Source organism: Palaemon carinicauda, unplaced genomic scaffold (genome assembly GCF_036898095.1).
Source record: "Palaemon carinicauda isolate YSFRI2023 unplaced genomic scaffold, ASM3689809v2 scaffold511, whole genome shotgun sequence".
NCBI lineage: Eukaryota > Metazoa > Arthropoda > Malacostraca > Decapoda > Palaemonidae > Palaemon > Palaemon carinicauda.
This window is the reverse complement of record NW_027171775.1, coordinates 68518-84946: the sequence shown is the minus strand read 5'-3', so window position 1 is coordinate 84946 and position 16429 is coordinate 68518. Positions and strand designations below refer to the sequence as shown.

Genomic DNA, 16429 nt, shown 5'->3' with positions numbered 1-16429 from the left:
TATAGCAACTTCCGTGGCCTTTAAGCAAAATAGATCTCTGCGAAGTATTATGGACGCGACCTTTTGGAGAAGCAAGTCGGTATTCGCGTCATTTTACTTAAAAGATGTCCAGACTCTTTATGAGGACTGCTACACACTGGGTCCATTCGTTGCAGCGAGTGCAGTAGTGGGTGAGGGTTCTACCACTACATTCCCTTAATTCCAATATCCTTTTAATCTGTCTCTTGAAATGTTTTTAATCTTGTTTTTGGGTTGTACGGAAGGCTAAGAAGCCTTTCGCATCCTGGTTGTTTTGGCGGGTGGTCAATGTCATTTCTTGAGAGCGCCCAGATTAGGGGTTTGATGAGGTCCTGTTGTATGGGTTGCCACCCTTAATACTTCAGCTCCTGGGAGTCTTTCAGCATCCTAAGAGGATGGCTGGGCTTCGTGAGGAAAGCAGACTAACAAGGCAGAGTAATCGTCAAAGTCAGCTTCCTTACCAGGTACCTATATTTATTTGGGTTTTGTTATGATATAACTGTCAAAAACTCTAAGCATATACGCCGTAAACTGTATTAATACTGGTCTCTACCCACCACCATGAGTGTGAATCAGCTATTATATATTCACCGGCTAAGTTTATTATTTAAAAATGATATTTAGATTATAAAATAAATTTTTTAATATACTTACCCGGTGAATATATAAATCAAAGGCCTCCCCTTCCTCCCCGATAGAGACCCAACGGGATGAGAAGAACTGGAGCTGTTTACATGTATATGCGGTATCTGGCCGATAGTTGGCGCTGGTGGGCACACCCGCAACCTTCATGGCGATCGCTCGCGAGTTTTTGTGTTTTTTCTGTCGAGCCGTCCGAGACGTCGGCTATTATATATTCACCGGGTAAGTATATTCAAAAATTTATTTTATAATCAAATTATCATTTTAGTCTAAGCTCATTGGATTTGTGGCTATTACACATACATCATCTGCTTAGATAAATATGTCTACTCCTTCAGGGAGCTGGAGTGAGGCTATATTTTCCATGAGGATGTTGAATAGTAGTTGGCTGAGAATTCCTCCTTACAGCGTGCCATTTTCCAATCCATGATAGGTGGAAAGCAGTCCTTGGAATTTGACTCTGGCTTGCCATCCTAGCACATAGTTTTTAGTCCATGCTAGTAGGCGTCCTTTGACTCCTTTTTTTAACTACTGATTGCAGCATTGCTACCGGACTTGCTAGCTCGAAGGCTTTTTCAAAGACTATGAAGACTATTGTTGCCTTGATTTGTTTTATGCAGTTTAATACATCTGTGATGCATTCAGAGGGACCATTTCCCTCCTGATATGCATATAGCTGCTAGTTTAGGGGGCCAATTTTGTATTTTATCCTGTTTGGGACCATTTTTTCTCCTTTTTTTTTTTTTTTTTTTCATACAGGATACTAAGGCTATTGGCCTAGGATTTCCTGGATCCTTTGGCTTTGGGATTGGTTGCGTATCTAGCTGTCTCCAGGCTTGAGGCCTTGTGTGCTCAATGTGAGCTTTGTTTAACAACCTTAGGAATGCAGTTTCACCTGCTGGACCCATGTGTTTGATCATTGTGTAGGTGATCTTGTCAGCTCCAGGTGCAGTATCCTTCCCTGTTTTTTATACTGCTCGTAGTTCCTCAACTGTGTATGGGGTGTCTGTGACATCCTGCTGTAGGCAAGCTGTGTTGATCTCTTCCCACATGGTTAGTGCCAGTTGCTCTTGTTGCATTCTGGTTTCAGGGGAAAAATTGGTTGACAGTGTCCTCTTTGCAAAGGATGTTGCAATTCTTTCAGCCTCCTCTTGTGGGTGTGGGTGTATGGCAACTGGAGTCTTCCTCTTTTTTCCGGCTACTCTGTGTAGCCATTTCCAAAGCTCAGTTAGAGTAGTGTACCCTGACAGGCTTGAACACTAATCCATCCATTTTTCAATTCTGATTTCATGGATTCTTAGATTAGTTTCAGTTTTGACTGTTTGCAGTAGCGCTCGTTTTCTACTGTGGATCATCTTCTGTATATTTTTGTGACTGTTTAGTCTGGTTTTAAACCTTCTGACTTCTGGGCAGTAGTACCAGGAGTCCCTGTATGTGTAGTTACATCCTATTGCTTTTAGTGGCATAGCTCTGTTGGCTGCATTGTGAAAGGCCTCAACCAGGTCTTTTTCTAGCTGATCTATGTCCTCTGGAGGAACGTAGCTAACTGCCCATTCTTCTATGGCTAGTCGAAAGCAGACCCAGTCTGCTAGGTCCTGTTTCTATCTTGGTGGAGGTGGTGGAATAGGAGGTAGTTGTTGCATCTCCAATTCTGTTACTGTGGCAAAGTGATCACTAATCAGGGTTGAGTGTACTTGCCACTTGGTTAGATGTCTTATTGCTGTTGTGATAAAAGTCAGATCCAGTGTGCCTCCTCTTAAGTGTGTTGGATGCCCTGTGTTTAAGAGGGTGATTCCTTCAAATTCCTCTAGGGCGAAAGCTATGTGTTCTCCAGAGGGGTTTGTCATTGATAGGGATGATAAAATAGGGTGGTGTGCATTAAAATCCCCACAAATAATTGATGGTGTTCTTTCTGCGTGAGCAAAGAGTTGTGGCAGCTGTATCTCTCCTGTGTCCTCCCTGTTTACTTTCCTGTATATGTTGTATATGTCAATTTTTTGATTCAGTAGTGTTATTGTTACTGCTAGTGTGTCTATATTGATACTGCAAGGGATACGGTTGTGTAACCTTCTTGTTGGTATACTTGTCTTAACTAGTGTAGCTAGGCCTCTGTCTGTGCCTATCTGTGGTGTTGTGTAGGCATTGTAACCTGGTATTTTGATTTTCCTTCCTGCTATTAAGTTTGTTTCTTGTGGCAGGATTACGTCTATATCCTCGGTTTTGCATACTGTAATCGGGGAGGACATTTTCGATCTTACTCCGGCTGAGTTCCAATTAAGAACTCTTACACCTGGTTGTATGTTGAAGAGTACTGTCTTGGGTCCCTACGGGCAAAGGCAATTGCCTTGACCTCAGCGGATGAAGTGGATGAGGTGGATGGGGTGAGAGTGGATGAAGGGGTGGTAGATGGGATGATTTGAATGATAAGGGTGGGATCTGGTGCGGTGGATGTGGAAGGTAAAGGTGATTGAGGTGATGGAATGGTAGGTGTGGTTGGTGAAGAATGAGAGGTGATCTCCTGGATAGCATTGAGAGGGGGGTTGGGAAGACTTTGTCTTGGAGGCGAAGTCCATCAGGACTTGTTCAATGCTAGCTGCAATAGCTTCTGCATTGAGTTTCTCAGTCACTGCCTGTGTGACTAGATTTGTGAGTTTTTCTCTTAAGACAGTGATCCTAATGAAAATGGTTCGGGGCATAGGTTTTGGCCCCTTAGTTGCAGGTTTTGGAGCTCTGGATGGGGATCTGGAGTGCTTGCTTAGCTCCTTCTGAGTGTAAAACCTCCTCCTAGGTAGAGGTTTGGGAGCCACTCTTCCTCTAGGTTGGTCCCTTTTTTCCTTGGGGAGGGCAGAAATAACCCTTGCCACCCTTTCAGGGCATCCCCAGGCCATTGCTGTGTGACCTTTTTTGCAATTGTAACACTTTGCCACTGTCGGTATTCCTGCAGCTTTCTTGTCTATGCAGAATGCGAAGGTTAGGACCTTTGCTTGGCCTTGGTCCATGTGATGCCCAAACCTCTGACAGTTATAGCATCTGAGGGGATCAGGGTAGTATTTGTTGATCAATAAGCTTCCAAAAGTGCGTAGGTCAACTCTTTTTGGATGTGGTCCCTTGAAGGTAACTAGGATGGCTTTGGAAAGAAAGCCTGCCTTGTTTCTTATTCTGTCTGCCGCAGTAATGTTGGGCAGTTTTAGCAAGTGGCTTTCAATCAAGTCTGTTGCATAGCCTACCACAACAGCTTTCTTTATTTAAAGATATCAGGCACACATGCCGTTATTCTTAATCAAAATCAAATTGTCAATTTAAAAATAGCATGCTCTCAAGCCATTATTCTTAGTTAGAATCAAATCTGTCAATCTAAGAATATCATACACACAAGCCGTTATTCTTAATTAAAATCAAATCTGTCAATTTAAAAAAAGCATGCACACAAGCCGTTATCCTTATTTAAAATCAAATCTGTCAATTTAAAAATAGCATGCACACAAGCCGTTATCCTTATGTAAAATCAAATCTGTCAATTTAAAAATAGCATGAACACAAGCCGTTATCCTTATCTAAAATCAAATCTGTCAATTTAAAAATAGCATGCACACAAGCCGTTATCCTTATTTAAAATCAAATCTGTCAATTTAAAAATAGCACGCACACAAGCCTTTATCCTTATTTAAAATCAAATCTGTCAATTTAAAAATAGCATGCACACAGGCCGTTATCCTTAATCAAGATCAAATCTGTCAATTTAAAAATAGCATGCACACAAGCCGTTATCCTTATGTAAAATCAAATCTGTCAATTTAAAAATAGCATGAACAAAAGCCGTTATCCTTATTTAAAATCAAATCTGTCAATTTAAAAATAGCATGCACACAAGCCGTTATCCTTATTTGAAATCAAATCTGTCAATTTAAAAATAGCATGCACACAAGCCGTTATCCTTATTTAAAATCAAATCTGTCAATTTAAAAATAGCACGCACACAAGCCGTTATCCTTATTTAAAATCAAATCTGTCAATTTAAAAATAGCATGCACACAAGCCGTTATCCTTATTTGAAATCAAATCTGTCAATTTAAAAATAGCATGCACACAAGCCGTTATCCTTATTTGAAATCAAATCTGTCAATTTAAAAAAAGCATGCACACAAGCCGTTATCCTTATGTAAAATCAAATCTGTCAATTTAAAAATAGCATGCACACAAGCCGTTATCCTTATGTAAAATCAAATCTGTCAATTTAAAAATAGCATGCACACAAGCCGTTATCCTTATTTAGAATCAAATCTGTCAATTTGAAAATAGCATGCACAAAAGCCGTTATCCTTATTTGAAATCAAATCTGTCAATTTAAAAATAGCACGCACACAAGCCGTTATCCTTATTTAAAATCAAATCTGTCAATTTAAAAATAGCATGCACACAAGCCGTTATCCTTATTTAAAATCAAATCTGTCAATTCAAAAATAGCATGCACACAGGCCGTTATCCTTAATCAAGATCAAATCTGTCAATTTAAAAATAGCATGCACACAGGCCGTTATCCTTAATCAAGATCAAATCTGTCAATTTAAAAATAGAATGCACACAAGCCGTTATCCTTATATAAAATCAAATCTGTCAATCTAAAAATAGCATGCACACAAGCCGTTATTCTTAATTAATATCAAATCTGTAAATTTAAAAATAGCATGCACATAAGCCGTTATCCTTATTTAAAATCAAATCTATCAATTTAAAAATATTATGCACACAAGCCGTTATTCTTAATCAAAATCAAATCTGTCAATTTAAAAATAGCATGCACACAAGCCGTTATCCTTATTTAAAATAAAATCTGTAAATTTAAAAATAGCATGCACACAAGCCGTTATTCTTAATTGAAATCAAATCTGTCAATTTAAAAGTAGCATGCACAAAAGCAGTTATCCTCATTTAAAATCAAATCTGTCAATTTAAAAATATCATGCACACAAGCCTTTATCCTTATTTAAAATCAAATCTGTCAATTTAAAAATAGCATGCACACAAGCCGTTATCTTTATTTAAAATCAAATCTGTCAATTTAAAAATAGCATGCACACAAGCCGTTATCCTTATATAAAATCAAATCTGTCAATTTAAAAATGGAATGCACACAAGCCGTTATCCTTATTTAAATCTGTCAATTTAAAAATAGCATGCACACAAGCCATTATCATTGATTAAGATCAAATCTGTCAATTTAAAAATAGCATGCACACAAGCCGTTATTCTTAATTAAGATCAAATCTTTCAATTTAAAAATAGCATGCACACAAGCCGGTATCCTTATTTAAAATCAAATCTGTCAATCTAAAAATAGCATGCACACAAGCCGTTATTCTTAATTAATATCAAATCTGTAAATTTAAAAATAGCATGCACATAAACCGTTATCCTTATTTAAAATCAAATCTGTAAATTTAAAAATAGCATGCACACAAGCCGTTATTCTTAATTGAAATCAAATCTGTCAATTTGAAAATAGCATGCACAAAAGCCGTTATCCTTATTTAAAATCAAATCTGTCAATTTAAAAATATCATGCACACAAGCCTTTATCCTTATATAAAATCAAATCTGTCAATTTAAAAATAGCATGCACACAAGCCATTATCCTTATTTAAAATCAAATCTGTCAATTTAAAAATAGCATGCACACAAGCCGTTCGTTCGTTTGTAGAGTATTACAGCCAACACTTCTTGTTGGCACGGGCCTTTCCCTTGGTCGGCCCGTAGGTGATCTGAAAAGATATAAGGTGGGTTATCAAAATAAAAGGAGATGGTATTAGTGATAGAGGGCCATCATTTCACGGATAGTGGTAGTATGAAAACTGGGGTGTAAGGCCTTGAAATGTAGAGAAAAGGATGCAGGTGGGGTTGTCCAACCCTTTACTCCTCTAGGGTCCCTGCGGAGAGATTTTTAGTGGTAGGTTAAGCTAAGAAAGTACAGAGGATGATGTGAATAGGGCCTTACGATGAAGGTATGGGATGGAGAGGTGTGAATGTGAGGTCTTTACCTTAGAGGAGGTAATTTTGAAAGCAACTGTGAGTGGGTGTCAAAGCTTTCCACAATTGCCTTTGCCAGTGTGGCCGCAGCTTTCCCAGCCTCTGGTGCGTTGGTGTCTACTAGTAGATCACCTCTCAGCTGTGCTGTTTCCCTGCATTCAAGTAAATAGTGCAGGAGGGCGTGTTGTGGCATGTCACCGCAGTGATCACATGGTCTTTGGATGTCCTCTCTGATTTCCCAGTTTGCCTTGTAACCCAGCCGGAGTCTGTGTATGCATACAGCCTGTTTCCTTGGGGTGTTTTTGTCTATGGGTGGGGGTTCTAGCTCCATGGCCCATTTGTACCAAGTGGCAGAGGGAGAGCCATTTTCTGCCCACATGTGTAGATTCTTGATTAGGTTGTCCTTAAGGTGTGTTTTTATTTTGTTTCTGATTTGTTGTAGTGCAGGCTGTATGTGCACCTGTATATTCTGGATGTGTCTGGTGCTTTTGGCTAGCTCATCAGCTTTTTCATTCCCTGGTATCCCTATGTGACTGGGTATCCAGTTGAATGTTACTAGCCTGTGTCTTTCATTGTGCTGATATAGGAGGGATTTGATATCAGCTATCAGGGACTTGTTTTCTTTGTTTTTGTCCTGCTGTAGGGCTTGCATTGAGGATCGTGAATCAGTGTGAATGACTACTGGTCCTTCCTCATTCTCAATGGAGTATCTTAGGGCTTGTTGTATTGCAACAAGCTCTGTCTGCAGGGTGGACACATTGTTTGATGTCCTGCAGCATGCTGTGAAATTGCAGGAGTGAACTGCAGCTCCCGCTGTTTGTGTTCCTGGATCCACTGTACCATCAGTATAGTAGATCTGTGCTCCTATGGTTTCTGCAGTTTGCATTGCTGCTGTTGCAGCATTTCTGAGTTCCTCTATGGTGCAGTTTTCTTTTGCCTTTGGGAGCTTGGTGTAGCTGAATTTTGCTACTTGTTTTTTCCATGGTGGAATGTGTTGGATACTCTGTGCTGTGTCTGGGTTCAGTTGTAGGAGTATTCCGGCCAGCCCAAGTCTCCTAATGTAGTTGCTGTGATCTTTGCCATAAGAGTTTGGGTTTTGAACTGCAGGATGTTTCTCCAGTTCCTCTCTAACCTTTTTTTTTGGTGATTGAGTCCCTGTTTGATAGAAACATCTTTGCAACTGTGCTTGCATTTCTCATTGCAATTCTATCTTCGAGGGTCGGTAGCCTGGTTTCCATCCTTAGATTGCACAGTCTTGTCCATAATGGAGCGCCTAGCATGAGCCTCATAGCATTGTTTTGAAATACTTCTACTTTTCCTTTTTGTATGTCTGTTAGCCCAGTGAGGGCTGGGGAGGCATATTCCACTAGTGCTCTGGTACAGGCTTGATAATATTTCATTTGGACATGTTCATTTGCTCCTTCCTTGAGGTTGCACATGTACCTCATGACTGCCGTTCTGGCATTTGTCCTTTCCTTGAGATATTTTATTTCATATCTAAAGGTAAGTTGTTTGTCTATTATTACTCCCAGGTATGTATATTTGTCCACCCATTCTAGGGGCTCCATTCCTATTGTGAGTGGTTGCAAGGGATTTGGGGCTTTGATTGACAGCCTTAGTTTTGCCAATGTTTATTTTTAGTCCAAGCTCATTGGACTTGTGGCTGATGGCATTGAGTGCTCTTTGCATTTTCATCGTCCTGACAGCTCCTCTAGCTATCACACATACATCGTCTGCATAGACAAATATGTCTACTCCTTCGGGAAGTTGGAGTGAGGCTATATTTTCCATGAGGATGTTGAATAGGAGGGGGCTTAGGATCCCTCCTTGTGGTGTGCCATTTTCCAATTCATGATAGGTAGAAACCACTCCTTGGAATTTGACTCTAGCTTGCCTTCCTAGCACATAGTTCTTTGTCCATGCTAGTAGGTGACCTTTGACTCCTTTTTCGGCCACTGATTGCAGCATTGCTGTTGGGCTTGCTAGTTCAAATGATTTCTCAAAGTCTATAAAGACTATTGTTGCCTTGTTTTGGTTTATGCAGCTTAATACTTCAGTAATGCATTCAGAGGTGCCAAGTCCTTCCTGATATGCATATAGCTGCTTGTGTAGGGGGCCGATTTTGTATTTGATTCTGTTTAGGACCATTTTTTCTCCTGTTTTTTCTATACAGGATACTAGGGCTATTGGTCTAGGATTGCTTGGATCCTTTGGCTTAGGGATTGGTTGTGTGTCTTGTTGTCTCCAGGCTTGAGGCCTTGTGTGCTCAAGGTGTGTTTTGTTTAATAACCTCAGGAATGCGGTTTCTCCTGCTGGACCCATGTGCTTGATCATTGTGTAGGTTATCTTGTCGGCCCCTGGTGCAGTATCCTTTCCTGCTTAAAGTACTGCTCTTAGTTCCTCAACTGTGTAAGGGGTGTCAGTATCATCCTGCTGTAGGCAGGCTCTGTTGATCTCTTCCCACCTGGCTGGCGCCAGTTGCTCCTGTAGCCTTCTGGTTTCAGGGGAGAGATTAGCTGACAATGTCCTGTTTGCAAAGGTTGTTGCAATTCTTTCTGCCTCCTCTTGTGGCTGTGGGTGTGTGGCAATTGGAGTCTTCTTTTTTCCGGCTATTTTGTGTAGCCATTTCCATAGCTCAGTTAGAGTTGTGTACCCTGACAGGTTTGAGCACCATTCCATCCATTTTTCAATTCTTATTTCATGGATTTTTTTATTTGTTTCCGTTTTGACTGTTTGCAGTAGTTCTCTGTTTTCTACTGTTGACCTTCTTCTGTATATTTTTGTGACTCTGTTTAGTCTGGTTTTCAAACTCCTGATTTCTGGGCAGTAGTACAAGGAGTCTTTGTATGTATAGTTGCTTCCTGTGGTTTTCAGGGGCATAGCTCTGTTGGCTGCATTGTGAAAGGCATCAACTAGATCTTTTTCTAGCTGATCTATGTCCTCTGAGGGAGTGTAGCTTGCTGCCCATTCCTCTATGGTTGTTTGAAAGCAGACCCAGTCTGCTAGGTCCTGGTTCCATCTTGGTGGGGGTGGTGGGATTGGAGGTAGTTGTTGCAAGTCCAATTCTGTCACTGTGGCAAAGTGATCACTTATCAGGGTTGAGTGTACTTGCCACTTGGTTAGATGTCTAATGGCTGTTGTGGCAAAAGTCAGATCCAGTCTACCACCTCTTATGTGTGTAGGTTGCCCTGTGTTTAGGAGGGAGACTCCTTCAAATTCATCCAGGGCGAAAGCTATGTGTTCCCCTGAGGGGTTTGTCATTGATGGGGATGTAGGTATGGGGTGATGTGCATTAAAATCCCCGCAGATAATTGTTGGTGTTCTTTCTGTGTGAGCAAAGAGTTGAGTTAGTTGTAATTCTCCTGTATCCTCCCTATGTAATTTTCTGTATATGTTGTATATGTCTATTTTTTGATTCAGTAATGTTATTGTTACTGCTAGTGTCTCTATGTTGGTGCCACAGGGAATAGGGTTGTGTAACCTTGTTGTTGGTATGCTAGTTTTAACTAATGTAGCTAGGCCTCTGTCTGTGCCTATCTGTGGTGCGATGTAGGCATTGTAACCTGGGATTTTTAGTTTCTTTCCTGCTGGAAGATTGGTTTCTTGTAGCAGGATGACATCTACATTCTCAGTTTTGCATACTGCAATTAGGGAGGAGATCTTTGATCTAACACCGGCTGAGTTCCAGTTCAGAACTCTTACTCCATGGTGTAGGTTAAAGAGTACTGTCTTGGGTCCCTAGGGGCAAAGGCAACTGCCTTGACCTCGGAGGATGAAGTGAATGAGGTGGATGGGGTGAGAGTGGATGATGGGATGATGGATGGGGTGAGTGGTATGATAGGTGTGGGGACTGAAGTAGAGGATGTGGAAGGTACGGGTGATTGAGGTGATGGAATGGTAGGTGTGGTTGGTGAGGAGTGAGAAGTGATCTCCTGGATAGCAAGAGAGGGGGATTGGGAGGACTTATTCTTGGAGAGCAAGTCATTTAGGACTTGTTCAATGCTGGCTGCAATTGTCTCAGCATTGATTTTTCCAGTCACGGCCTGTGTGACTAGTTCAGTCAGTTTATCCTTTAGGACCGTGGTCTTTATGAAGATGGTCCTGGGCAGTGGTTTTGGTCCTTCAGTTGGAGCCCTGGAGGTAGATCTGGCTCTGGGTTTTGACAATGATCTGGTTCTGGAGTTGGAGTGCCTGCTTAGCTCATCCTGGGTGTAGAATATCCTCCCGGGTAGAGGTTTGGGGGCCGCTCTTCCTCTTGATGGGTCCCTTTTGTCTTTGGGGAGGGCAGCAATTACCCTTGCTACCCTTTCAGGGCATCCCCAGGCCATTGCTGTATGCCCTTTCTTGCAATTAGAGCACTTCTTTACAGTGGGTATTCCAGCAGCCTTCTTGGGGTGCTTAAGGCTGCAGACTGCACAGGTTGGGACCTTTGCTTGGCATTGGTCCTTGTGATGCCCAAACTTCTGGCAGTTGTAGCATCTGAGGGGATCAGGGTAATACTTGTTGACCCTGAAGCTGCCGAAGATGCCTAGATCAACTCTTTGTGGGTGTGGACCCTTAAATGTTACTAGTATGGCTTTGGTAAGGAAGCCTGCCTTGTTCCGCATGCGTTCTGCTGCAGTGATGTTAGGTAATTTTAATAGGTGGCTTTCCATCATGTCAGTTGGGTAGCCAACCACAACTGCTTTTTTTAATTTTTCCTCCTCTTCAAGCTCTAGTAGCCTAATGTCTGAGGTGCTCCATAGGGTTATCAGGGCTATTGTGTCCCTGGTGGATATGGTCCACTACCCTTGCCTGTTTGGTTTGGCAATCATTTGTATATTTTTATGTTTATTTTCAAAGGCAGCAATAGCCTTGAAGGCCTCTGATGGGTTTCCAGCTAAGACCCTGAAGAAATAGGTCTTATTCTCTCTAGCTGGCTGGTTGTTGCTTCCTACGGTGAGGTTCCCTTGCTGGGTAGGCACATCATTCCTTGGTTGGTTCCTTCTAGGAAGTTTCTTCTTTCTCCTTACTTCCTGCCAAGGTAGGTTTCCTTCTCCATCAGTGTCGTTGTCAATATTTGTCCTTTTGCGGTTTGTTTGGTCCTGGTCCTGGTCCATCCGTTCTCGTTCCATGCGTTCACGTTCCATCCGTTCTCGTTCCTTGTTCATCCGTTCCTGTTCGGCTTCCATTTCCAGTTCCGTTAGACAGGGTTGCAGGTCAGGGTTCATCTCTATTTCACCAGAGCCCAGGGCTTCTAGCACGATTTCATATAGTTCATTTACTGATCTCCAAGATAAGTCCTTGATTTGAAGAAGGGTGAGTAGATCATCAAGGATCATACAGAAAGACAGACAGTGTGCCTGGTGGGGTTGTCCAACCCTTTAAGCCCTAAGGCCCCAAGCAAAGTTATAGTGGAAGTCGTAAAAAGTGAAATAAAGAATCTGGAATTAAAACAATTTTGTTAGTTATATGGGTAGAACACTGACTATCCTATTATTATTAGAGCAGTGCTGAAACTGGCTCTTTTTAGCTGTTTACTACCCTGCACAAATAGCTGTTGGGGAGCCTTCTTACTGCGTTCACGCACTAAGACGGCCCAGCAGTCTACTCCTGCAGGTAGGGAGGTTTAGGAATAAAAACACACACAGGAAAATCCTAAAATTTTATTTGTGCTAATTCCTATCTCTATCTGAGAGCTGGCTTATTTCGCCAGTTACCAAAGATCTAAACTATTTTCTAAAATCTAACAACTTGGCTTATAGGCGCCAAGCCTAACAGCCTTATGCCACTTGCCACAGACGGCAAAAGTGGGAGATTTTGACCCTTAGGCCCTTGTTTGTTGTTGTTGGGGTATTAAAGCCAACACTTGTTGTTGGCACGGGCCTTTCCCTTGGTTGGCCCGTAGGTGATCTGTAAAAATTTTTAAGGTAGTTGCATTAATGGAAATTTGAAAGGTTTTTAGTAGTAGAAAAAGATGTGGATAGGGTAAGGATGATGGTGGTAGTGGTAGAGGGCCATCATTTCTCGGATAGTGGTAGTTTGAAAAGTGGGGGTGTAAGGCTTTTGAAGATTAGAGAGAAATTGTGCAGGTGGGGTTGTCCAACCCTTTACTCCCTAGGGTCCCTGCAGAGAGATTTTAAGTGGTAGATTAGTTGAGAAGTGAAAGGGGGTGATGTGAATAGAGCCTTACAATGAGGGGATGAGATGGTGCATGGAATGAGGAGGTCTTACCTTGGTGGAGGTAGTGTTGAAAGCAACTGTGCATGTGTGTCTATGCTTTCGACAATTGCTTTTGCCAGTGTGGCTGCCTCTTTCATGGCATGTGGTGTGTTGGTGTCTACAAGTAGATCACCTCGTAGCTGTGCTGTTTCTCTGCATTCTAGTAGATAGTGCAGGAGAGCTTGTTGTGGTATGACATCACAGTGTTCACACCTTGTCTGGATGTCATCTAGGAGTTCCCAGTTTGCTTTGTAACCCTGCCGGAGTCTGTGTATACATACTGCCAGTTTTCTTGGGGTGTATCTGTCTATGGGAGGGGGTTCTAGTTCCGATGCCCATTTGTACCATGTTGCAGAGGGAGAGCCATTCTCTATCCTCATATGTAGTTCCTTGATTAGGTTGTTCTTGAGCTGTGTCTTTATTTTGTTTTTGATTTGTTGCAGTGCAGGCTGTATGTGTACCTGTACATTGTGAATGTGTTTGGTGCTTTTGGCTAGCTCATCAGCCTTTTCATTCCCTGGTATCCCGATGTGACTGGGGATCCAGTTTATAGTTACTAGTCTGTTTCTTTCATTATGTTGATGTAAGAGGATTTTAATGTCCGCTATCAGGGATTTGTTTTCTTTGTTTTTGTCCTGCTGTAGGACCTGCACTGAGGATTGTGAATCAGTATGGATGACTACTGGTCCTTCCTCATTTTCAATAGAGTATTTTAATGCTTGCTGTATTGCGACAAGCTCTGTCTGCAGGGTGGAGACATTATTGGATGTTCTCCAGCAAGCTGTGAAATTGCAGGAGTGAACTGCCGCTCCTGCTGTTTGGGTTCCAGGATCTACTGTACCATCAGTATAGTAGATCTGTGCCCCTGTTGTTTCTACAGAGGTTATAGCTGCTTCTGCTGCGTTTCTGAGTTCTTCTATTGTGCTGTTTTCTTTTGCCCTTGGGAGTTTGGTGTAGTTGAATTTAGCAACTTGCTTTTTCCATGGTGGAATGTGTATAGTACTTTGTGCTGTGTCAGGTTTTAGTTGTAGGATTGTTTCTGTAAGGCCAAGTCTTTTGATGTTATCGCTATGGTCTTTGCCATAAGAATCTGGGGTTTGTACTTCAGGATGTTTGGATAGTTCCTCTCTTACTCGTCTTTTGGTGATTGAGTCTCTGTCTGACAGGAACATCTTTGCAACTATGCTTGCATTCCTTAGTGCAATTCTGTCTTCGAGGGTTGGTAGTTCGGTTTCCAACCTTAGGTTGCAAAGTCTTGTCCACATTGGGGCTCCCAACATGAGCCTCATGGCATTGTTTTGAATCACTTCAATTGTGCTTTTTTGTAGATCTGTTAGACCCAGGAGTGTTGGGGCAGCATAGTCTACTAGTGATCTGGAACAGGCTAGATAATATTTCTTTTGGACGTGTTCATTTGCTCCATCCTTGAGCCTGCACATATATCTCATAGCTGCATTTCTGGCATTTGTTCTTTCCTTGAGATATTTTATCTCTTGCTTGAAAGTAAGCTGTTTGTCTATTATTACCCCGAGGTATGTGTATCGGTCCACCCATTCTAGGGGTTCCATTCCTATTGTGAGTGGTTGTACGGGGTTTGGGGCTTTGATTGTCATTGCTTTTGTTTTGGCAATGTTAATTTTTAGTCCAAGCTCATTGGATTTGTGGCTGATGGCATTGAGTGCTCTTTGCATTTTTATTGTCCTGACTGGCCCTCGAGCTATTACACATACATCATCTGCATAGATAAATATATTAACTCCTTCAGGTAGCTGAAGTGAGGCTATATTTTCCATTAGGATGTTGAAAAGGAGGGGGCTTAGAATTCCTCCTTGTGGCGTACCATTTTCCAATTCATGATATGTGGATATCACTCCTTGAAATTTGACTCTGGCTTGCCTTCCTAGCATGTAGTTTTTAGTCCATGCTAGTAGGTGTCCTTTGACTCCTTTTTTAGCTACTGATTGCAGCACTGCAACTGGGCTTGCAAGCTCGAAGGCTTTTTCAAAGTCTATGAAGACCATTGTTGCCTTGTTCTGATTTATGCAGCTTAATACATCTGTGATGCATTCAGAGGTTCCAATTCCCTCCTGATATGCATATAGCTGCTTGTTTAGGGGGCCAATTTTGTACTTTAATCTGTTTAAGACCATTTTTTCTCCTGTTTTTTCTATACAGGATACCAAGGCTATTGGCCTAGGATTTGTTGGATCCTGTGGCTTGGGGAATGGCTGCGTATCTTGTTGTCTCCAGGTTTGAGGCCTTATGTGCTCTAGGTGTGTTTTGTTTAGTAATCTTAGGAATGCAGTTTCTCCTGCTGGACCCATGTGTTTGATCATTGTGTAGGTGATTTTGTCAGCTCCAGGTGCAGTGTCTTTCCCTGTCTTTTGTACTGCTCTTAGCTCCTCAACTGTGTATGGGGTGTCTGTGTCATCCTGCTGAAGGCTGGCTGTGTTGATCTCTTCCCATCTTGATAGTGCCAGTTGCTCTTGTTGCATTCTGGTTTCGGGGGAGAGATTGATTGACAGTGTTCTGTCTGCAAAGGATGTTGCAATTCTTTCAGCCTCCTCATGTGGGTGTGGGTGTGTGGCAATTGGTGTCTTTCTCTTTTTTCCGGCTACTCTGCCTAGCCATTTCCAAAGCTGAGTTAGATTGGTGTATCCTGACAGGCTTGAACACCATTCCATCCATTTTTCAATTCTGATTTCATGGATTCTTTCATTTGTTTCAGTTCTGACTGTTTGTAGTAGCTCTCTGTTTTCTACTGTGGATCTTCTTCTGTATATTTTTGTGACTCTGTTTAGTCTGGTTTTTAGTCTTCTGACTTCTGGGCAGTAGTACCAGGAGTCTTTGTAAGTGTAACTACCTTGTGTTGTTTTTAGTGGCATAGCTCTGTTGGCTGCATTGATAAAGGCCTCAACTAGGTCTTTTTCTAGTTGATCTATGTCCTCTGGAGGAACGTAGCTGATTGCCCATTCCTCTATGTTTGTTTGAAAGCAGACCCAGTCTGCTAGGTCCTGGTTCCATCTTGGTGGGGGTGGTGGGATTGGAGGTAGTTGTTGTAAGTCCAATTCTGTCACTGTGGCAAAGTGATCACTTATCAGGGTCGAGTGTACTTGCCACTTGGTTAGATGTCTAATGGCTGTTGTGGCAAAAGTTAGATCCAGTCTTCCACCTCTTATGTGTGTAGGTTGCCCTGTGTTTAGGAGGGAGACTCCCTCAAATTCATCCAGGGCGAAAGCTATGTGTTCCCCTGAGGGGTTTGTCCTTGATGGGGATGATAGTATGGGGTGATGTGCATTAAAATCCCCGCAGATAATTGTTGGTGTTCTTTCTGTGTGAGCAAAGAGTTGAGTTAGTTGTAACTCTCCTGTATCCTCCCTATGTAATTTTCTGTATATGTTGTATATGTCTATTTTTTGATTCAGTAATGTTATTGTTACTGCTAGTGTCTCTATGTTGGTGCCACAGGGAATAGGGTTGTGTAACCTTGTTGTTGGTATGCTAGTTTTAACTAATGTAGCTAGGCCTCTGTCTGTGCCTATCT

General features: G+C 41.9%; 1 protein-coding gene across 1 annotated transcript; it reads right to left on the bottom strand.

The window, feature by feature from the left end:
• Positions 1-6257: 6257 nt before the first annotated feature.
• Positions 6258-8283, bottom strand: LOC137637061 (uncharacterized). The gene has a single exon (XM_068369367.1). It carries the CDS (start codon positions 7874-7876, stop codon positions 6692-6694), a length of 1185 nt encoding a protein of 394 aa, XP_068225468.1. The 5' UTR covers positions 7877-8283; the 3' UTR covers positions 6258-6691.
• Positions 8284-16429: the final 8146 nt, after the last annotated feature.

Bases quoted from the DNA above. Each gene is read 5' to 3' on its own strand.
- LOC137637061 (XM_068369367.1), bottom strand. From the start codon at position 7,876: ATGCAAGCACAGTTGCAAAGATGTTTCTATCAAACAGGGACTCAATCA.